This window comes from Austrofundulus limnaeus, unplaced genomic scaffold (assembly GCF_001266775.1).
Source record: "Austrofundulus limnaeus strain Quisiro unplaced genomic scaffold, Austrofundulus_limnaeus-1.0 Scaffold14, whole genome shotgun sequence".
Taxonomy (NCBI): domain Eukaryota; kingdom Metazoa; phylum Chordata; class Actinopteri; order Cyprinodontiformes; family Rivulidae; genus Austrofundulus; species Austrofundulus limnaeus.
The window spans coordinates 481,721-503,872 of record NW_013952416.1 but is presented as its reverse complement, the minus strand read 5'-3'; the positions used below and the strand labels follow the sequence as shown (position 1 = coordinate 503,872).

At 37.8% G+C, this 22,152-nt stretch overlaps 2 protein-coding genes across 3 annotated transcripts in view; one reads left to right on the top strand and one right to left on the bottom strand.

Moving 5' to 3' along the window:
* Positions 1–17,609, bottom strand: part of msh3 (mutS homolog 3 (E. coli)) — a gene marked incomplete in the record, with an annotated part of 41,975 nt that extends 24,366 nt beyond the window's left edge. The window contains 17 exon segments of one of the 2 annotated variants that reach the window (XM_014002595.1): positions 70–186; positions 1,637–1,701; positions 1,913–2,081; positions 2,972–3,159; positions 4,232–4,364; positions 7,206–7,315; positions 8,737–8,821; positions 9,288–9,402; positions 9,586–9,695; positions 13,655–13,821; positions 14,170–14,309; positions 14,401–14,518; positions 14,596–14,712; positions 14,903–15,130; positions 16,747–17,036; positions 17,171–17,273; positions 17,373–17,609. In XM_014002595.1, coding sequence (XP_013858049.1) covers positions 70–186; positions 1,637–1,701; positions 1,913–2,081; positions 2,972–3,159; positions 4,232–4,364; positions 7,206–7,315; positions 8,737–8,821; positions 9,288–9,402; positions 9,586–9,695; positions 13,655–13,821; positions 14,170–14,309; positions 14,401–14,518; positions 14,596–14,712; positions 14,903–15,130; positions 16,747–17,036; positions 17,171–17,273; positions 17,373–17,495 — 2,378 coding nt within the window. 2 annotated transcript variants of the gene reach the window in all.
* A 386-nt stretch (positions 17,610–17,995) lies between these two features.
* Positions 17,996–20,255, top strand: LOC106513656 (CD59 glycoprotein). The gene is made up of 3 exons (XM_014002598.1): positions 17,996–18,629; positions 19,815–19,922; positions 20,035–20,255. The coding sequence occupies exons 1-3, from the start codon at positions 18,584–18,586 to the stop codon at positions 20,184–20,186; spliced, it is 306 nt and encodes a 101-aa protein (XP_013858052.1). The 5' UTR covers positions 17,996–18,583; the 3' UTR covers positions 20,187–20,255.
* Positions 20,256–22,152: the final 1,897 nt, after the last annotated feature.

Sequence of the window (22,152 nt, the reverse complement as noted above, 5' to 3'; positions counted from 1 at the left end):
GTGTGTGTGTGTGTGTGTGTGTGTGTGTGTGTGTGTGTGTGTGTGTGTGTGTGGTGGCGACTGTCATACTCCAGAAAGCCGGTCCACTCCCTCTGGCAGTCGAGTAGCAGCTGCTCTCGGAGCTGCTGCAGCTTCTTGTAGCAGTCAACCAGGAGAGGAGTGTGATACCTGCCGACTGCCTTCGTACTGCAGATGGGAGAGAGATGAGGCGGAACAGGAGCACAGGATGGAATTAAAGTCAATGCTGGAAACTGCTGTTTGGAAGACAGTAAAATAAGTTGAAGGAGTCTTTATTGGGATGGGATTGTTTCTTGGTTTGATTTGTTTAAAGAGGGGAGCATTATGTATTATATATTTTCCAGGCACATAGTTCCCTTCTATACCACAATCAAGTAACTATGTCACATTCAGTTGTTATGAAAAAGCAGCATATATAAAAAATGAATTTGACTTTGCATCTTAGTTTATCTAAACACCTTGAAATTGGTCTCTGTCCCTACCATTTCAGACACTCCCACTTCAGCACGTTTGCAACCTTTCAGAGGAGTGCTGTAAGAGTGAGCTCCGGGGCGGGGCTTCGCACAAAAAGGCGGTGCTTTCTACCAGCAAGTGTTCAGGCAGCTTCTCATGGCTACCACAGGAGATTCTGGGATTTCTCACACATGCATGAATGAGCCAAAGCAACATTCTGCATATTAACCCCGCCCCTTAAAGGGGCTATATCACGTAAAATCAACTTTTTTGAGTTTTATATCATGTTATAATGTTATACTCTCATGAAAAACATGCCCAAAGTCTTACTTTGACTCATTCATGCATGTTTGAGAAATCCTGTAGTAGTGTCCTGAGGCAGCCATGCTGAGGAGCAAAACGACAGGTGGGGACCAGAACCGCCTTTTGGGATCATCTCCGCCTCTGGGCTGTGTCTCCAAGCCGAGCTTCCTCATCACGGAGCACACCTCCCCACCCCACACACCCTGCCCATGACTTCTGCAGGCTCTCWGCAGCAATAAAGCAAACAACTGGTGAAACTGAAAGAGAAACTGAAACTGTCTGTTGTGCACTTACACTACTCCTCACTCAGTGAATCCCTTTTCAGATTCAAAATACCTTTGAGGAAATGTACTTTCAGATGGCAAGTAAACTGCATCATAGCGCCCCCACCCACTCCCACCCCCCACTCCCAAAATGGGCGGGACAGAAGTGGAAGGTGGTTCTTAAAGAGACAGAGGCCAATTTCAGGGCGTTTAGAAGAGGAAGTGATGAGATGATAAGTTTATTTTCTATTTAAACATAAAAACAGCATTTTAATAACAACTAAAGGTGACATAGATACTTTATTATGGTATAGTATTTAAATATATGCCTGAGAAACACATAATATTGCCCCTTTAAGATAAAGTAAACATTTTATTTGTCTTGAAACCAAAAAACCTCACTTCCAGCAACTTATATTGTGGAAAAATATTCTTTATAGATCTAAAGTAGAAACAAAAACATTTATTTTGTAAAATGAGAAACCATTAATCGTTTAGAGTGAAATACTTTGTGTCAGTTAAAAAAGAACCACCATACAGAAGCATGTATCTTATTTTTTTTTAAACTGTGTGTAGGCTGCAGCTGTATGTGAGCTGACCTGCTGATTTTAACCCAGTCAGGTGGAACAACTGATGACAACGAGTTCTTCACCTCAATCAGAAACTGAAGGCAGAGGAGACAAAACATGAGCGTCTCTGATAAATCAGACCAGAGCAGGCAGGCAAAGTATTACGTCATTTTTAATTAAAACCATCACACACACACACACACACACACAAGAAATTATCATTAATTGCTGAGACTTCTACCCAAATGGCCATCTATCTCCTCCTGCCTCTTCTTTCACTTTCACACACAAAGACGCAGGCGGTACCTCCTGTCCAGAAACGGTGGTGTAGTCGAACGCAGGGGCCTTCAGCACCAGTCGGATGTCTCTGCGGTGCTCTTGGATCTCACTGAGGACAGTGTGAATCTGCCTCGTTCTCTCCTGCAGCACGGGGAAGCCGGACAGATCTGAGAAGAGCTCTGTTTTATTCCCCGACCTGCAGAAACACACTCTTTAAAAAGTGACAGCTGCTAGTGATAGATCACTCCACAGTCCTATTCATCATGATTTTCTGAGAAATGAGACTGATTGTCAGTCTGACCCTCCAGTAATGATATCTGTGTGCCACTTGGATATCTGTCTCTGGTTCTTCATGCCAACTGTTAATCATGTGTGGAGCAACAGCAGCCAGTAGACAACAGACAACAGCAGAACACAACTTGTACTTCTCAGACAATTTCAGCTGAACTGTGGAGCACTGCAAAAGTACAAACTGACTAAAGTAGTTTAGATTTAAAGAAACGAGTAATAATGTAAGTTTATAACATTTATTTCAGGATTTATCCCTGTGTTTGACTGTTTACCAGATAAACCAAGTCAAACAGATGTGAGGAGGAAGTAATTTTTAGTGTTCAGATGTTTTAACAACAGAACAGATTAAAAGTCACTGATGACCTATTTTGATTAAAGGCATTTTTATATTGTGTAAATATTATTAAAATGCACTTTTAGACAAGTACTGGAGCAAAGTGAAATCTCAATCTCTGTAAATTAAAAGTTCATATTTTTGAATGGCTTTATCATAAACAAATTAAATCTGTGATCTCAATGGGACTTGCCTGGTAAAATAACGGTAAATAAAATAATAATAATAATAATAATAATAATAATAATAATAATAATAATAATAAAAATAAAAAAATGAGTGATTCATAATAAAAGTAACTTTTTGCCTTTTATTGCCAAAAACACTATTATTTTAAGGTAGATATTAATAAAGTTAATGCAGTATATATAGTTTAGCTTATGCAACTACCATTGGCTCAAAGCACGCAGTTTCTTTTCTTTTCCCCTCTTTTCCYCTTCTTTTGGTGTTAAGACACTCACTTGGCCGCCTTCTCATCGAGGACCTTGAGGAAGCCATGGGCCGGAGCCAGCAGGTCAGGGGTCTCCAGCAGGAGGCTACGGAGCAGCGCCGAGCTGATCTGAGACCGGATGGCTGGCAGGAGGCTCTGCAGCTCCAGCCCCAACCGAGAAAGGCTGCTGCTAACCAGGTAGAACTCCTGCGTGGAGGACTAGAATACAAAGATGGGTAAAGATGAGTAAACTATCTGTGGAAGCATGAGAGACTGAGCAATCKGTGTATCGAGTAATGAATATTGTAAGAAGTGCTCTCTTTATTTGCATTTGTGGGTTTTGCGTGTGCAGATGGTGCGTTACCATGAGATTTTGTAAAACAGTGAGTTACATCACTGTTCTTATCTGCACTAAATGAGACAGTGAAGCTTTAAGGAGCTACGTCGCCTGGAGTCTAAATAACACAAGCAAAAAAGAGAAAATGGAGACTTTGACAGCTACTGTCAGGGGTTTATTTGATCAAGATCAGTGCTGTAATAATTAAATGATAAATCAATGCTGGGGAAATGTCTCTGAAGAGGCGACAGACAGTAATGATACTGCGCAATCAAATCAAATCAAATAATAACCCTCAGGTTAATGAGGGTCACGCTGCCGGTGGAGGGTTGGTATTAATCATGAGCTGCAGTTTCAGAGCTTTCTCTCCGTCTGCAGCTCACCCATGTTGCTCTTTTACCAAAAACAAACAGACAGCAACTGGAGACAACAAGCGTGTCCTCCCTGCCGTTTTGTCAATGGAGCCTGAGACACGGCCATCAAACACAGACCCATTTATCTGGAGATGGACAACATGACAATTAAGGTCCCTCAGTGCGTCTGCTGTGTGCCTGCGTTTAATGACATCCGATCATTTTCTTTCAGCGATGAATGAAAGCGACCGAAAGACAAGCACGAAACGAGACGTGAAGCTCAGACCAAAGCGTTTCCTCCGTGTACGACACGTGCACGCACGTGAAGGATAAAGGCCGTGCGACGGTCCTTAGATAGGCCTGATGGGAAATGAGACCGTTTCAGACAATTGGGTAAGTGCCAGCAAGGCAACTGCTCTCTGTTAATCAAGAAGCACGTCATATAAAAAGGCAGAGCCATCTAGGCGAGAAGAAACAGAAAAGATTGTGTCAGGGTTCTTTTAAAAATGCTTTTCACTTCCTGGTGTCAAAGATTTGCAGTTTACATCCGTTCTTTTTGTTAGAAAGCTAACAAATGTAAACTTTCTAAGCGTTCTGTCACCTTTTTGTGATAAATACTGCAGATGCCTCTCTCCAGGTCAGGCAAATGTAACAGCAGAGTTCTGACGGAGTTTAAAGTTGTCRAGTCCGACTGCATGATTTCCTGCACGGCATTCTGCCTCTCACAGATACACCTGAGGAAGTGGAGAAAATGAGGTGTGAGCTACAAAAACAGGATGGAAAGCAGCGAGTGAAAACTGTTCCGTTCCCCACCAAGAGTAAAAGAAATGCATCCCAATCAAAGCTGAATCAGCTTTGATTGAGATGATTACTACGAATTAGATTCTTTATGAATTCTTGTAAAAAGTGATTGCAGTTAGAGCGCACTGAAGAAGGATTTAACCACCTCCTGACTTTTATTTTCCTGTTTGTGTGATTTTGAGGCCATTTTCACACATGAACWTCTGAGTAAGTGCAGACAATTATCTTGCAGACAGACAAGGGTTACTGTGTGGATGTTGCAGTGATTCACGTGTTTCATTTTTAGGATAACAGGTGAGGTTCCAGCTTAACTACAACATTAATTATTGTGTGGTATTTTATACATGGTATGACATGGTATGGCATGATATTTATACACTGTGCATCCACAATATTAGTACATAGAGTATACAAGTACACAAAGGAGAAAATGAAACAGAAGATGTCTTTTGCATTTTTAATTTTCGCTTCTGCACAGTTTGTCATTAAGTTAGAAAACTCAGCCGTTTCCAGAAAATATCAAGACTATTTTAATAATTCCAGGAGTGGCCAGTCCTGGTCCTCGAGGGCCACAATCCTGCACGTTTTAGAGGTTTCTCTGCACCGACACACCTGATTATAATAAATGAATGATTGACAGGTGTCTGCAGAACTTGAAGAGGTAATTCAGTCAATGAATCAGGTGTGTTGGAACAGAGATACAAGTGGATTGGACACCCATAATCTAAACAAACTACAATTAAAACTGGCAATACAAGAAAAAAATCAGTTTGTTTACAATTTTAGTATCTGTACTGATAAAAATTCTGCAATGTTATCAAGCACCTACTTCTCAAAGCTTTTCCTGATTTATTTCCTTATTTTATATAAATTAAGCCCAGTTGCTTTTTGTATTTGTATCAGAACTTGTACAAAAAATAAAGCAAGTTTTAAAAATACATTTTGAGAGCAATAGTTGCAACCAGGCTTTGTTAATGGCTGCAACAACTTTACTTTGCAGTAGAAAATAGAAGATGTTACATTTGCAGATGAAACAAGAAGAGAACAGCCACTTTAATGTCCTCAAAGGAAAAAAAAATCAAAGTAATTAAGATTGTTTCATCTACACCTAGATTACAAACTTGTATCCTTTATTAGTATTTGTTTAAATATTCATGTCTGATCTCATTCTGAAATTTGAAATATTTTCCAAAAAATATCCCCAGAAAGATAATCTCAGGTTTGGTTCATCCTTTTGTTTAAAGCCAGGTTTATTTCCTATTTCACATCACCTGTGACTCTGTAAGAGGGTTAGATGGAAATAAAGATGTGCTGAATATGTCCAATCAGTGTAACAGTACCCTTCAAAATAAGGCCAAGTCAAATAGTTTAAATTAGGACAAAAAAAGGATCATAAAATATTAGAAAAAATATTTAAACCATCCTTTAGTTGGCTTATTCTCTAAATTACAGATTTCCAATTAAAATAATCAACTAAAATATATAAATAAAATGTTTCACTGAATAACCATCCTGAATAAAAAGACCAAAGGACAAATTTAGTGAAGTGATAGCCTGACTGTCACACTCAGACTAAGTCGTGGATGTAGGTGTTGTGTAGCTGTGTGTGCTCATCCGGGAGCGTCTGTGTCATCTGCTGATGGCTGTGTGTCTAGGAATTATTCTGTCTGGTTGTAATCAGGATTTGATTCATGTTTAGAGCAGAGATGCTATATGTGTAATCTGAAAAGCAGTAGCAAATCCACAGTTCTAATCCCTGCACAGCAAAGAGAAGGCCCACACTCGTGCAGAAATGCATCAGAATGTCCCTGCAGGAAAAATAAAATCACACTGAGATGAAGTCATAAATGCAGAAAATAATGTTTTGTAGAAGTTATATGTGACTTATCTACAAAAGTTCCTTTCTGCTGCTTCCCTGCAGAAAAACACTGATGTTTTCACATGTTGAGTTGTGTAACTCTTCTTTAACAATACTGAATATTTACTGTTTATTGGATGTTGGAGTTTTATTTCAACAACAAAAACTGAAAATGACAGTTAAAAGTGGAGATACTTTTTATAAAAGATTCTCCTGCAGCTCATTTATTCTAGTCAGTAAACAAACTTAATTAACTACAAAATAAATATGTTTTTGTTTTATATCATTTTCTGTCCTGACATTTGATTTAATTATTTATCTCATATAGGAACACTGCAGAACAAAACTCCAGCCAATTAGCTAGCATCCTTATTATTAGGTTTCTGAACTTTGCTTTAAAATCTGTGTAAATTAACCAAAGCATCACCAGTTTGTTTAGTTTACATCAGATTTGAAGAGATATGAGATAAATTAACAAGTGAAATTAATTTTTACCAAAGTTATTTTCTGTTGAAGTATTTTTACTTTAACTTGGTACTTTCATTTAAGTACTTTCTTTTTTTAAGGCACATTTTTTGGATTAGCTGAAGATTATACCATCATCTCCTTTCATTTTTTTTCTTTAAAGCAGATACACTGTAAAAAAATGACAATAGCAAATCATTTAATCTAAAGTTATTTATCTTTGTGACTCTAGTGTGCAACAACAAAATAACAGCGAGAACATTTATAAAACAAAACAACTCTGTCCATATGGTGTGAAATCAGCTTAAATGTCTGAATCAGAACGAAGACTCCCTTCACTCTGGTTCCACGGTGCCTCAAAGAGCAGAAAAACTGCTATTTAGAGTTAAATTGTGCATCGCTGAGAAAACAAGGCAGAGTGAGAGTGAAACTGAAGCAGTCGCGTACTCACTGCAGGTCTGTGAGGGGCTGGCTGACCCACTTCCTCATCAGCCTCCTTCCAAACGGAGTGCGAGTGTGGTCCAACACCCACAGCAGACTCCCCCTCACACTTCCGTCCGTCTGTCATGTAGAGCACACGCAGAAAAATGACCCACTTCACGTGTGCACTGTTCTGTGACAAATGATTTTAAAGCTCTAAAGTTATTAAACACTTCACTGAGATAAGAGCTGCTGAGTGTTTGTTCTAAGACACGTGTCAAACGCCAGGCCTGCAGGCCAAATGTGGCCCACGAGAGCTTCAAAAGTTTATTAAAGTCATAAAATAGGTGTGACGACATCCCGCCGCTAGTTGGAAAGTAACAAGCAAAATTTGTTGTGTAAAATTTCCATTTCGCTGCATTTTCACCTGCTACTTTAGTGTTTATAAGAGGACATTTTAAAATGCAGTTTCTGCGCACAAAATACCACGTWGAGCTCAGTTATTTGTTAGCGATGCTCAGCCAAGGAATTTGACGTGCCGTGTTTAATAAAAATTAAACAACACATCTGATTGATTACAACTGGTCCTTTGAGGTCAACTGTAATGCTCATGTGGCTCCTTGCTGAAAATGAGCTTGACAAAAGAGAGAATTCATGTTAATCTGATGCGAGTCTACTCCATCAGGTTCAGACTGGACAGTAACTGATAATGACATGCACAAATACCTTAGAGGTAACRAAAATGAAACCTTCAGACTTGATAAAAACATGTTTGTTTTGCCTTCTCACAGGAGAGGCCTACCTTATATAAAAACAATTACTTTTACCCTGAGTTTGTTAAATGAGCTACGCTTTAGTTTTCCTTGTGTAGAATTTTACACCCGTAATTTCCCTCGTACTTAAGGTCATTTTCACCATAGTATATATACTTTTTACTTGAGCCGAGACTTTCAGCACTCTTGTATCCAAGTACAGAAATATTAATTCACGTTTAACTAATTGTGCACACTAGACCTGCACATTATTAAGAAAATATGCAGCAGCAATATTAGTGCTGAACGTTCTGATGACTGTAGAGAAGTGGTGAGAAGTTACGAGCAGTTTRGGAGCCGTAGGAGCCAGCTGTCAATGGAGATGTAAGAAAAATTCGTATTCAATAAACTGAAGTCGATATTAAAACCACCATTGTTAAATAAAATGATTTGTAGAAGATAATACTTAATTCAAACATTATTCAAAGTCACTATTCATTGGGCTCTACAGTAAAATAACAAAAAAATAACCTGATTAATATTGCTGGTCATGATCAATCCTAATGTTTAAAAAACAAAATGGACTTCTATCCTGCTTTTGTTCCATTACTAATGAGACCTCTTATGCAGGTCTAGAAAGTTTGGAACTCCACATTGTTCCAGACATTTCGAACTTAGAAAGCTTCCTGGACAGGAAGTGAAACATTTTCAGATTCAGAATAGAAATCTAGTTGTTTTGTTTTTTTAAACTTTATTTGTCCTGACATTTTGTGTAGACAAACCCGAGTATTTATTGGTGATAAAATGCACCTGATTGGTGAGTATTTCCAGGTTCCTGAGAGTTGCAGCACTGAGGCGCATTCCCTCAGATTCACAGGACAGCTGCCGGAACAAACTGCAGAAGCAAAATAATGTGGATAAAACACATTTATAATGAAAAGAAAATCTCTTCTGTCAGGATGTTCATAAATGTGTTCACGTAAAGTCCAATTAAAGCATTTTTATTTTAGCTGCAGAAATACAAAATATGGTTTCTATTTAGATATTTAACAGTAATGTTTGTAATTCATGTTCAAATCTTCTACATCCACAAGTGTCCTGAACTGAGACTCTGAYCTCACAAACACACTACTGACAGGTGGACACACTGCTTGATGTGTGAAGAGTTGACGCAGAAATTAAATGTATTTACCATTCCTACTTATCTGCTTGTTAATTGTTTTTTCTGAAATGTAAAAAAAAAAGAAAATAAACTGTCTTATATTAATCTATTTAATATATGAATCATAAACAAGCAGGAAAGCTGAATAATTAAGCTTGCAGTGTACGTTGTCAGGTGTGCGTAGTTCCTTTTGTTGTACCTTTCATTTCTAAGAACTCTTTCTAAACTGAATTCTTGGAGGTACTGGATGAGGGGCCCCAGACAGCAGATAACTGGGCTCTCAAAGGATGCTACACTCGACAGAGAGTGTGAGTCTGGAGGACACAAACACACAGACATGTTAGTTGTGTTCTTCTCACGCTAAAACACAACCATGAGTCACGGGCTCAGTCGTCGTCTGACACCAACGGCGCCACGGCCGTCACACTCTCAGTAAGGCAGCATAATTAGTCAATTTAAAGACATTAAAAAGCAGAGGTAAGCAGTGAAAATGACACCTTTTCCCTGGGTGTGGCCGTAGAACTGGACGACCGTGTCCATCGCAGAGGTGAACTCAAACTGAGCGCTGTCCCTCTTCTCAACTCGAACCCGGTCGTCAGCCTGAGCACTGAAGGAGAACAATAATGAACTTTGTTTATTGTCCCTACCGGGCAGTATTGATCTCAGATGTCAGTGTTGCGTGTGACTTTATGTGAAAGAAATACATCTGATCGTCACAGTTCCAGTGAGGAAGACGTGGGTGATGTTGCATTTTTCAGCAGTGCCCGTCTGAGCACAGTCAAACCTCAGTACCGCTCATATAAAACACATTTCCTCTGCGTCTCCCCGGTGCACCATCGTATCTCTCAGTGACTACATTCACACTCTCGGCATTGCTGCTCTCAAGGACTCTGATGCTTTGTCTGCTGGGTTGTTGCTGGGGCAACCAAGGCAAACACATGACTCTGAAGCCCCTTCTTACTTCCGTTTGCTAATACCCGTACAGACACAGAGAAACAGAATCATCATCATATTTCATCTCAGCCTCTGGTCAGAACAGGAGCAGGGAGTTGGTACAAAAGAAATCAATAGGTGGCCTATTGTGCTAGCAAAGAAACTTGGACAATTAATCACCAAACCAGTCGATTTAACCGTATTAAGAAATTTACAAAAACTGTCACAAAAGCAGTTATTGATCCTGGGACAGTGTTARGGGTGCAGCATTTCTTCAGACGCCCAACAGGACTAATCAATAATGGTTAAGCTGGCTTTATGTAGGATCAGTTTGTTATGAGATTTCTAGGAAACTACCAAGCCGGACGCTGATTCAGGTTTATGCGAGTAAATGAAGAGATGTGTGGGTTTGGATCTAAGGAGAAAACCTTCTGGACCGCAAATTCATTTGGTCAAGACTGAAATGAGATTCTTTGAATCTTGTAAAGCCAACAGAATAAAAAGTTGCTTTCAAACCCGAAGTTCAGAAACTACAACCATACTTTTAGTTCAATCTCCACAATACAATCAGACTGATTCCTGTGAGTTTTTATTGGTTGGTTTAGTGTCATGAAATCAGATATTTGTTTGTTTTTGTCTCTACATGTAGTTTCCTCTCTTCAGAACAGAGGCAGAAACTCACTTATTTAAGTTATATTAAAATGTCTGTGACGTACAAATGCTTCAAATAAAGCAGTCAAATAAAAAATCTTTGTATGTAAGAAACTTGGCGTAATACACATGATTTTACCCATTTTGTTACATAACTGTCACATTTTCTTTTGGACTTGGCTCAGCCAAAGTGAAACAGGAAGTGACATCAAAGGGGAACTCTAAGAAAGGAAACTCTGGTTTTTGTTTATTGAAACAATATTATTTGAACTCTGACTCTTCATCTCTCTCTGACAGTGAATCAAAATAATGTTTAGAAACATCAAATTCTTCTCTACAGTCTGAGTAGTTAGCTTAGTAGTTAGCTTTTGTAGCAATGCTTTGTTCACGTTCAGACATTCCCCTTTGACATCACTTCCTGTTACTTCACATTCAAATATCTCAACAATTGTTCGTCTCAGAGACGTCGAATTTCTTTTTCAATATTTTATCAATGTTTACTTTCCAAAAATGCATTCATATAAATACAAACATTTGATGTCACAGGTACTTTAAAACAAAATGTCTGCATTACAAAACTTGGACTCATGCTCCAAAAACCCAAAACTACAAGACAAACTGAGATTCTGCAGACTTTAAAAGTTTAGTGTAATAGAAATTATGTTCAGTTTATTTATTTATTTTACTACGATATTACGCTCTGGGCAAAGGTAATAAACTAGTATGCATAGGCACATATGGTGTACAGCGACATGCAATGAGTTTATTTAAAATAAATGCATTATTTTAGACAAACAACACAATATTTAGAACAATTTGAATATATTTCCATTAAAATGCTGATAACGTAAGATAAAAACACAGACAGGTTGTTTATCCGTGGATTTGTTTTGTCTCATGCAAGGAGCAAACCCATAAGGGAAGCATTTCTTCTAAAGTTCAGCGAATTAAACCAAAACCACCTCCACAGCTACACACCATTTCAATCAACAATAGGGGTTTAATTATAATGTTAACGCTGAGAGAAAAACTGATACAATAGATCAAAAGCAATTAAAATTAAAAAAGGTAAATCAGACATGCTGCTAACCAAAGATCAGAGGTTAACGTTTGCAACAGATTAAGATCTTCAAGAAGCTTTTATAGCTGCAGGGTGCACACAAATCAACACACAATCTGTGTTTCATAAATGGGCATATATTCATAAACATGATGTCTGAAAGTAACTTTTAAAAGTGTTGCTTTAAAATCTTTGAGGGAACGTGAACAAAAACATCATGCAGTGAGTTTTTTCAGTAAGTACAGTCAACCTCACTGCTCCAAACGCTTCTAAAACTGCACTCAGATACAACGGACCTCACAGGGACTCATTACCAGACACTCCATGGACACAAACCCCGTTGCTAGGGGTCCTGTCTCGTCAGCCCACCCCAGAGACAGAAACATCGACACGCTGACGTCAGCAGCCACAAAAACCCCTGGTTTTAAATCCTCTCCAGGCTGGATTTAATTCAGAGAAGTCCCATTACCTGAACACAGGTCACTGCTGTCATGATGCATTTCTGTTTCATTCTTCCCACTTTGACTCTTTATATTAATAAAAAAAACTAATATTAAGCTATAAAAACTGGCTTCACCAGTGATGCCCCGAGAAGAGTTTTGACCCTCATGAATAAAACACTAAAGATCAAAGCTCATTGGCTCAAACAGAAGGTGAAATTGAAAAGGAGAGGAAATAGTCAGGGGAATAAAAGCAGGTGAGTGATGAGAAATGTCAGGCGAGCTGAAGACAGAAAGAGGCAAGACTCTTCTCCCATTTATCCAACCGTCGGCTTCTAATCTAATCCCCTCCACTTCCTGGTATTCTCTCGTTTTCATTTTCACAGCATAATGCAATCACGAGCAGCCTCCAGAGGACGCCGTCGCCACTGATGTGAACATGAAGGGCGGCGCGACGGGAGGCAACAGGTTTGTGGAATAAAGCAGCTCAGTGTCGCTGCTGCTGGCCCAGCTGTGAGTCAGCCAATGAACAAAAGATGGATGTTTTTTTTTCTTCGTCTTCTTCTTCTTCCCCAACCTGTTTTGATCTCCAGGGTTCAGAAAGAATCCTGCATGAATTAAACTCAAGTCTGCCTCAACAAAACACAAAACAAGCTGACATGTAAGTTGCAAAACTAACTAATTACTGGGATGATTGAAAGAACAGATTTATGCCGTTTCAAGACCTTAAAACCAATAGTCACAGGGCGGTTTTACTTATTTGCATTATTTTTCTTAGCTTTAATCCAAGAACTCTTCTTCCTCTTAACTTTTTATAAGTAATGATGAAAACAATCAAATACTTTTCTGTATAAAAATAGTTTTTCAAAGCTTATGCAAGCTGGCATAAACCTATGATTGTATTTACCAGTAGTTAAAATAAATACTGCGCAATCAGAAGCTTATTTTATTTTTTCTAATAATGACTAATTTTTTTTCTATTCATATTTATGGCAAATTTTCATATCAGTATTTGTTTTATGCAACAGATGTCAATGGATTTCATTATAATTTTTAGTTACCTAATTGTTTCGACCAAAAAAAGGGGGTTTGAAAAACAAACAAAATTTTGTGTCCTTTTAAAAAATTTAATAAATAAAAAACTTAATTCACCACAAAAAATTTTAAACACGTGGCCCAAAACAAATGATAAATAATTTAACAGCTGGGTTCTTTTCAAAATCAGTTTGGTTAAAAGAAAGTCAGTTTACTAACTTCTAAAATAAAGAATAAATCTTAGTCGGACCTGCTGAGGACCACCGTCTCAGACCACTCAGTGAGCCCACTTGGATCCCTCTGCCAGCAGACACAACAACTATCTACCTGCGTGGGGAAATTTTAAACACAATCCCTTTGAATGAAATGGAACAAACTCCCCCAAAACAAGCCTGGTTTTGTAAAGATAAAGCTATGCTGCCCCCTGGTGCCCTGAGAGCAGATTACCTGGCGTTACAGATGCTGAGCAGGAGTTTCTGGGTTTGTTCTGAGAGGTCATTAGGCACCAGAATCTCCACAGGGTTGATCCTCAGGACTCGGCTCTCCAGCTCAGAGCGAGATGGACCGTCAGGGAAGCAGTCCAAAAACACGTCTCCGGTGCTGGGCTGGACCGCCTGCAAACAGTTCATCATGACCCAAAATTAAAAACACACAGTATCAAAAAAAATAATCGGCATTAGAGATGCATCAGGAAGTCATTGATTGATATCAGCTAATTTACACATGACTATAACATCAGATTTAACCTGGCTGTTATCATTTTTTAGGATTGTAGCTGAGAAATAATCATTCGTTATTAATAAGGAAGAATGAAAAAAAAAAGTCTTTTTACGTGTTTTATTTATAAGTGACTATTTTTAACCCAAAACTAAAATTTTACTACAGAACATCTGAGGTTTCATCGTCCTACATGGATATAGTATGTTCACTGTTACCCATACCGCCCCCCAAAGCAGACTCACCACCAGCCCCACAGTGAGCTGCTTCCTCAGTTTGTCCCAGTTCTCACTGATGCACAGCAGGAAGCTTTCAGTGGGGTCCAGCACCACATCAGCACAGCCTCCCTCATTCACATCATCAAGTCTAACAACTGAGTTTACATCTGGAAAAAAAAAACCCCGTTAAGGATCCAAACTCAGACTCAGAGACACAAAGGCTGTTTTAAAGAAACACACTCCTGACTGGAAGGATACCCTCTCCCACCAGGGTGGATTTAGTGTACAAGGCGCTGAGCTGACGAGTGAACAGAGTGTTCCTGTTTGTCCCTGAAGCCTTGATGGCAGACGTCTCTGTCTGTTTGACCACACCGACCTAAAAATGACAGAAATGAATGAGGAAAAATGGTGAACCTCTGCAAACGGCAGCAATAAACAGGATCCATTTGGTACCTTGTGTCCGTGAGACACGAGCCGCCTGACGTGAACAAACAGGCGATGTGTGGGGATGCTGCACGTCATGAAGTTATGATCCAGGTTGCAAGTGATGTTCAGCTCTTTTGCAGCAATCTGCTCATCCACACAAAGATCTTTGCAATCAAAGAAACTAATTTCAAAATATTTTTTTATGTTACAAATATTAATGTTGTTTTTCACTGGTGATGCCACGCTTCCATCAACTCATATCTGCTGCACTGCAGGTGTGATTAAATATGTTCCTTTGTGCATCAATACCACAGATATTTACTTTAGTTCTCACCTCTGCGTCCTGCCCAAAGAACCTATACTTGTAACCACACTCCACGGCCAACAGGGCGTCTTTATGCTGCTGTTTCAGCTGGATGACTTGCTGTTCCAGAGGAGTGTACACACTCTTTGAACGCCTGGATGGGGCGCTGCACTCTGACAGAAGACCTGGCTCTGCCGCCTTTCCTCCTCCTCCTCCTCCTCCTCCTCCTGACTTTGCAAATTGTGACAAAAAGAATCCCTGCAAAAGGGAAAAAACTAGATAAGCTGAAACAGACTCATTAAATTAAAAAAATAGAACACTAGCTAAAATCTAAAAGAAGCTTAGCACTAGCTAAAAGGAAAAAAGTAGGAAAACGGTCGCTCAAAGTAGCAAAAAAGTGGCTAGAAGCAAACATACCAAAAAATTAGGAAAAACGTTAGCTAAAATGAAAAGTAGCTAAACGCTAACTAAATGTGTCAAAAGGCTATCTAAAAAGTTTAAGTAGCTAAATGTTAGCCAAAAATAAAGGCAGAGGATCCCCCATTCCAGCTATCTCAGTCGTCATGTCCTTGGACCAGACATTTCACCCACCTTACCTACTGACGGTGGTCAGAGGGCAGCCTCGTCTCTGTCAGTCTGCCCCACGGCAGCTGTGGCTACACTGTAGCTTACTACCATCAGTGTGTGAATGGGTGAAGGGTAAAGCACTTTGGGGTCCCCATGGGGATTGATAAAGTGTTATATAAGTTCAGTCCATTTCACACTATAACTGTTTAAAGCTGGTAAAAATATTTAGGTCTGCAGGAAAATGAACTGCTTTGTATTTAGACCATTAATAATATAGGTGTACTGTACTTGTTTTTTATTTATTTATTTATTTATTTATTTATTTATTTATTTATTTATTTATTTTAATATCTTCAAAGACCAAACCGACACAATAACACACATTAACAGAAACATTCAAATGGTCCCAGAAATTTTAATATTGAAACCTTTTATTGCTATTAGTTTAGCTATTAAAGAATATTTAATTTTAATACAAGAACGCTAAATTATAGATTTCAGTATATTGCTATGTGACATTATCAACTGTAGCAATAATAATAGAATTAAGGATAGTAAGAAAAAAAAAAGTTTAACCACGTACCAAGACCGGTAGCAAACATAGCACTTCATGAAGACAGATCGCATCAACCTCTGATTACAGCTCTATTTATTTCTGCAGCCAACACTTCTCGGGAATGATCAAAAGAAAAAAAAGTAAGACTTGTCAAAATAAAATTCAAGACCTTGGATGAAAATCTGGGGGGGGTTAAGACTATTTTAGGCCTAAAATTTTGATTTTCAAATTTTAGATTTTTTTTTGACTTTTTAAGACCCTGAACGAACCCTGTCTGTGTATGTTTTATGATGAGGAAATAACATTATAACATGATATAAAGTTTAAAAAAAAWTTACATCTGGTGTCACACAAACACATTTGTTTTTATTTAAAACTGTATCCGGATAATTAGTTTACATAAATAAAACTTTGAGAGTGGTGATTGTCCTGAACTGCCCCAGTCGCATGACCTAAACCCTACTTTGCACATCATGCTGAATTCAAAGATTCATGGTTTGCATGATGTTTAGAATCTAGTTTTGACTAAGAACTAACGTCGTTTGATAAGCAAACAAGTATCAACTTTTGCACAAAGTCTTTGGAGTAATTATCTGTTTAACTTGAATCTGGTCTAGAGCCATCAGTGATTTAATATACAGTCTCATTTAATCAGAGCAGAAAATTACATCATAAAAGTTAAAACCGTTTTCTTTGGGCTAAACTCACTATCACTACTTGCATTTTAAATAAAAACCTTTATTGAAAGTACCTGCTGCTTTGATGTAAGAAGCCCTGAATCGTCCAGATCTCTGCTGTCCTGCTCTTCATCCTCATCTTCCTCCTCCATCTGTAGAAATCTGTCTGTAATTCTSCGTGAATCCTCAAATGGAGATGAAACGTTTTCTGTCTGGTTACAGATTTCACTGCTGATGCCGTCCCCTTTTGTTTCATCTCTGTGTCCGACGGTGGGCTCAGTCACACAGGTGAAGCCTTTCAGCTTCTCCAAGGTGGAGGAGCACAGGACACGTCCTTGTCCTCGACTCGAGGCTGGTGTTTTCTCTGAGGACAGGAGACAAAACGTCACTGCTTTAAGGATAAAACAGGAACAGCACCAAACGGCGCATCTTTGTTTGAATACAGAAAATGTGCATCTGCAACGAGGTTTGGAGATGATCTTTGAGCTGCAGACTTACCTTCACCCCTCTGACAGGATGCAGCCTCCAGATCCTGCTGGTCTTTCAGGGACAGCCTGGCTCGTTTAGTTGGTAATCCAGCCTTCTCAGAGGAGAGTTTCAGCTGCAGCACAGAATCATTTCAAAAACAATAAAAGGTTTGTACTGAGCAAAAGCATAATTATTATGTGGGGAATGTGCGAAGAGCAGTATTAAACCTCACTTTGCCTCTTGAAAGCAGCTGGTGCTCAGGAGGATTTGGTTTCATCCCAGACTGAGCTCCGCTGCCGAAGTACCTGCTAATGGAGGTCTGGGTAGTGCCGGACTTTTTCAAAGACTTTGGCATTTTTAATTTGTTTTCAAATACATTACACAATCAAATTCTGGACAATAATATGTACAAATGCGAATAATAGTTTGAAACGATCGACCCGGCTTTTCAAAACATGGCGGCGCACTTGATGACGTCACGAAAGCGCTCAAAAGCACAGTTTCCTGTTAAGTCTTTTTAAAATAAACCAAATCGTTTCGTCTGTGTTAGCAAACTAGGACGTATTTTAATGTTAATCATTTCTTCTGGTATACAAAGAATTGTTAACACAGAACCTGAATATTTTGTGGACTTAAACGTCTCTTTATTTATTTTTGTTGATCTGTTGAGCTTTTATTTTGAAGTATACATTTGACTTCCGTATTGTGAATAATGTTTTATACAGGTAAATTTAAACCATTTTAATAATCTAGGTAATGTGTAAATGTTTCATGTTTTTTATTATCTAAACCCCAAATGTAAACATGGTAATATATTTAATATATTATATTTTGTTAAATCATTGATTATCCTTTCATCAGCATCATTTTTACAATGTTTAGATAAAGTACAAACAGGAAATGGTTGTTAACCTCCTTAAATTATTCTAATTTATAGCTATTTATAAATGTTCTAACATTTAAGCAAATACATTAATGAATGAAGGGAAATTAGACAATTTGGGTACTTTCTGTTAGACTTAATATTTTATTATTACTATAAAGAATTATTTTTGAACTGATGAGATTGATCTGGTGTTTATTAATAAAAAAAATAAACATTGAAAACTCTAAAGCTATTGTCACATTTAGGCCAGTGTTTCATAGCACATTATGATACAATCAGTGAATGTAAAGTGAATTTAATTAACTGGCAAAAGCTTTGATAAATTATAAGCCATGAATCTGACAACAACATCTCTTCTTGTTTTAAATTCTGGTCTCGACCCTGTGCCTTTTTGAGAACAAAAAAAGKAGAAGTTGGACTGCTGTCATGCACCCTAGTGGTCAACAGGATTTCTCTAGAAATGCAAATTTTCAAGTACTGAAAGTATAAAAGGAGGAAAAAGAAAGTCTGTGCTCCTGTCTTGCCTCACAACAACAAACTAACATTTTGAGTTCACAATGCAGTTTTACGGAGCTCTGATCCTGTTGGTGACTTTTTCTGCAGGTAAGACTGTCTTTGCTGTTGAGTCCGCAGGTTTTAAAACTCTTGGATATTAAAAAAAGGAAAGAAAGAAAGAAAAATCCAGCTGGTAAAAGGGTATTCTAAAGAATGAAGAATAAGCATTAAAATGTTATGTTGGAAAGTTGTTCTTTCTTTTAACCTCTTAAGCCCCAAGGGGTTTTCTTGAAGTATTTTTTTTCTTCAGAAAACAATGCCGAAATGTAACCGAGTGTGACCTTGATTTATAAAATGATAATAACTTGTAGTTAAAAGGAAGTATAAATCAAAAAATATAAAGAGCATTATTATTTTGTTTATTAAAGAAAATAAAATGTCTCTTTTGAGGAAGGTCTTTTTAGAACAGGGTCAAAGACAAGTGGAAATGTTTATTTCCCCTCRGAGTGACCCTTACAAGTGTATCTCAGCATTTACAAACTCTACTTAAATAATATTGGTATCAAAATAAAGCTAACACTTGGAAGATTTCATCAGAAGTGTTGTATTAAAACAGCTGCTGTGGTTTTAGAGATATTAGGGATGGAACATGCTTTTTTCACTCTCACCTGAATATTTTTTTAAATTAGACATTATATAGCCTATTTAAAACCATAATGAAGTAGCTAATGATAAATAATATTTGCCTTCAGTTGGACCATATTCACTCAAAATCAAGTAAAAAAAACTTTCAACACATTTTACAACATATTTGGGTATCTATTTTGACTTGCTTTACAAAAATGATGTCAAAAATATTTCATTTACAGATTTACTTGAATGTATTTACAGATTTGCAATGATGCCATTTTGTACAGTATGTTTATATTCTGATTCAACTGCTTGACATTCAAACTGTGCTTGGTGAATGTAAAAATAGTTTCAATGAGCTTTTAGCCAAGATTCTTAGGTTTGTTTTGATACCAAACATGTCCAGCTTAACTGACTTAACTGGTTAAAAGACATTAAAAGAAATACAAAACAGAAAAAGTTGTTTTGCATGTGGCTCAAGAGGTTAAGTTTAGCTAGTTTTGTCTATGGCCATTATTGAGATTTCATACAACAAACTGCTTCTAGTTTGGAACTGTCATGTTGATTTCCTGAAGAATATAAGAGGAAAAAAAGAGGAACTTACCAGTTGCTTTATTTACTTCYTAAAAACCAAAAAAGTTGTATGTATGTGTTTTTCTGCAGCATGTGGTCTGAGGTGTTACTCCTGCACAGCAGCAGATCCAAAGTCCTGCACAGACACCACATCCTGTGCTGTGATATTCAACCGCTGCTACTCTCTACTAGTAAAAGGTTAGCTGTTGAATATATAAGTAGTTCAAGACAAAAACAAAATTAAACCTTGTGGCTATAATAGCAAGCTATTGTATTTTTTTTTGGTACATTTCTCTATCTTGATTTACAGGTACGGTCACCAAGGGGTGCCAGAACAGTGCAACCTGCATAATAAGTTCTATGGCCTGCTGTGAAGGAGATTTGTGTAACAGTGGAGTAGCAGCAGGTCCAAGTGTCGTCCTGCTGCTGGTGGCTTCAGCTCTCCTCACATTTTTTATCTGAAACTTTCAAAAAGAAAAAAAAATATTATTAGCAGATTTGAAATAAAATGTAAAACATGTTTGACAATTAGTTCTTGTCTTGGCTTGTTGTGTTTCGTTATTTCATGACTCAGATTGTGAAATGGGAAAAAAAAATACATTTTAAACACGGACAARGTGTTTTGTATTGACCTGTTCGAGATAACCACATTTTTAAAAGTTCAGTTAGGAGGAGTTTTTTTTCCATACAAATGTGGTGTGGGTGCATGTTGCACAACTAAAAGTAGAAAATAAAAAACAGGAAGTCATTGGGTTAGTTTTGTTTTCTCTCGTCAAATCTACACTTTCTCAGTGCAACTGAGTGGAGCTCTGAGCCTGTTAATGACTCTGCTGGTAAAATGCTATAAATTTGCTGTTGGGCCTACGGGATTTCAAACACCTCTGTGAATTCAGGAATAAAAATAAATAACAGATAAGCTAAACATCTTATATTATGGCCCCTGTTCTGTAACTGTTCTGTTTAAATAAAGTTTATTATTMGAAGAGAAATACTCTCAGCACAGCAGATCTCCAGTTTCTTTGGTTTCCAAAGGAGACTTCAAGGTTTTTGAAAGTTCACTCCAAAAATAACCATAGGATGATAGTCATTTGGTTTGTTGTTTTGCTGTTATTCTCATGTTTACTTTGCCTCTTATTTAAAAACATATTCATTTGTTCACTTTAGTAGCAACATTTGAAGTCTCAAATCTCTGCTATTGTTATTTTCAATCTTCTAAACTGAAAAGGTATTTAGGATTGTTACAACAGGTCACATGGAATGAGCTACAGATGGATGACTGATGGATGTGACACATGACATGAAGAGGGGGGGGTCATAGAATCAAATTGCAGCTGTCAGTAATGTTATTTACTTATTGTTTTAACAAATCAGCAACAGCTCTGAATTCAAGTGTAAAATAAATGTTGGAGAGTTGTATTGATTCTTGATCTTTTCCAAGAAAAAATAAAATTAGGTCACTCTTGAACTGCTGACATGCCGCCCARACAGGAGGAGGTCTTATCATAATGATTAAATGTTGATGTTCTAAACGTATAAAACTTCCAGAATGAAAAAAAAAATCTTTGCAGTTTTGTCACAAGACTGAGCAGCATTTCACAATACAGCTTCTCAGAGCTTTGATCCTGCTGATGACTCAGAACGTCTTCCTGAAAGATTAATCAAACTTCAAACAACACTGTGACTTCAGAATCAAAATGTTTGAAGATTAACTTTCAACGAGGGAAAGTTTAGGTTAAAGTTTGCCAGAATTTGGGTTGAAAAGTGTTTCCTGCTGGTTCAGATCCCTCACTTTGTCTGATTTCGAACCAGGAGTGATTTGCAAGTTTAGATTTTCTGCACAGCAGTGTGTTGAAATGTCAGTGTTAAACTTTTCAGAGTTGGTTTTTCTCARTGTTGTTTCAACTCTGGAGCGGTAAACAAGCTCTGTTATGTAACACGATGCAATGTTGAAAAAAGTATTCTGAAAAATCCTCACCCTCTTCCACCTCAGACCAGAAATTTCAAAGCAAGGAATGCTGCCATGTAGAAAGGATATGTGTGTCTGTTAAAATTATCCTCAGTTTCACCTTTAATTTAGTCTCAGAGCCAGACATGCCATTATGYCAAGTCTGTCTTATAATCATGAAATCTGTGATCCACAGGTCTAGTAAGCAAACTGTGAATGTGTGTGACCGTTGTGTGTCTGGTCATATCTCTCTGCTGCTCAATGATCCACTCAGCGCTGATTGGTAGTGACAGTAGTTTATTATCCGCACAAAATACCACAGTAATTCAGTCGTGGATAGAGATCTTGTGGACAATTATTATGAGCTCTGTTTGCCTGGAAAACAGTACCACAGTTAGCTGCTAGCTTAGCTGAACACAGAGGTATAAAATTGCACCATTGCATATATACACCGTACACCATGTACATTGCATATATATATAT

Coding starts and splice junctions, on each gene's coding strand:
- LOC106513656 (XM_014002598.1), top strand. CDS start 18,584: ATGCAGTTTTACGGAGCTCTGATCCTGTTGGTGACTTTTTCTGCAG. Junction 18,630..19,814: donor GTTGGTGACTTTTTCTGCAG/GTAAGACTGTCT, acceptor GTTTTTCTGCAG/CATGTGGTCTGAGGTGTTAC. Junction 19,923..20,034: donor CTACTCTCTACTAGTAAAAG/GTTAGCTGTTGA, acceptor CTTGATTTACAG/GTACGGTCACCAAGGGGTGC.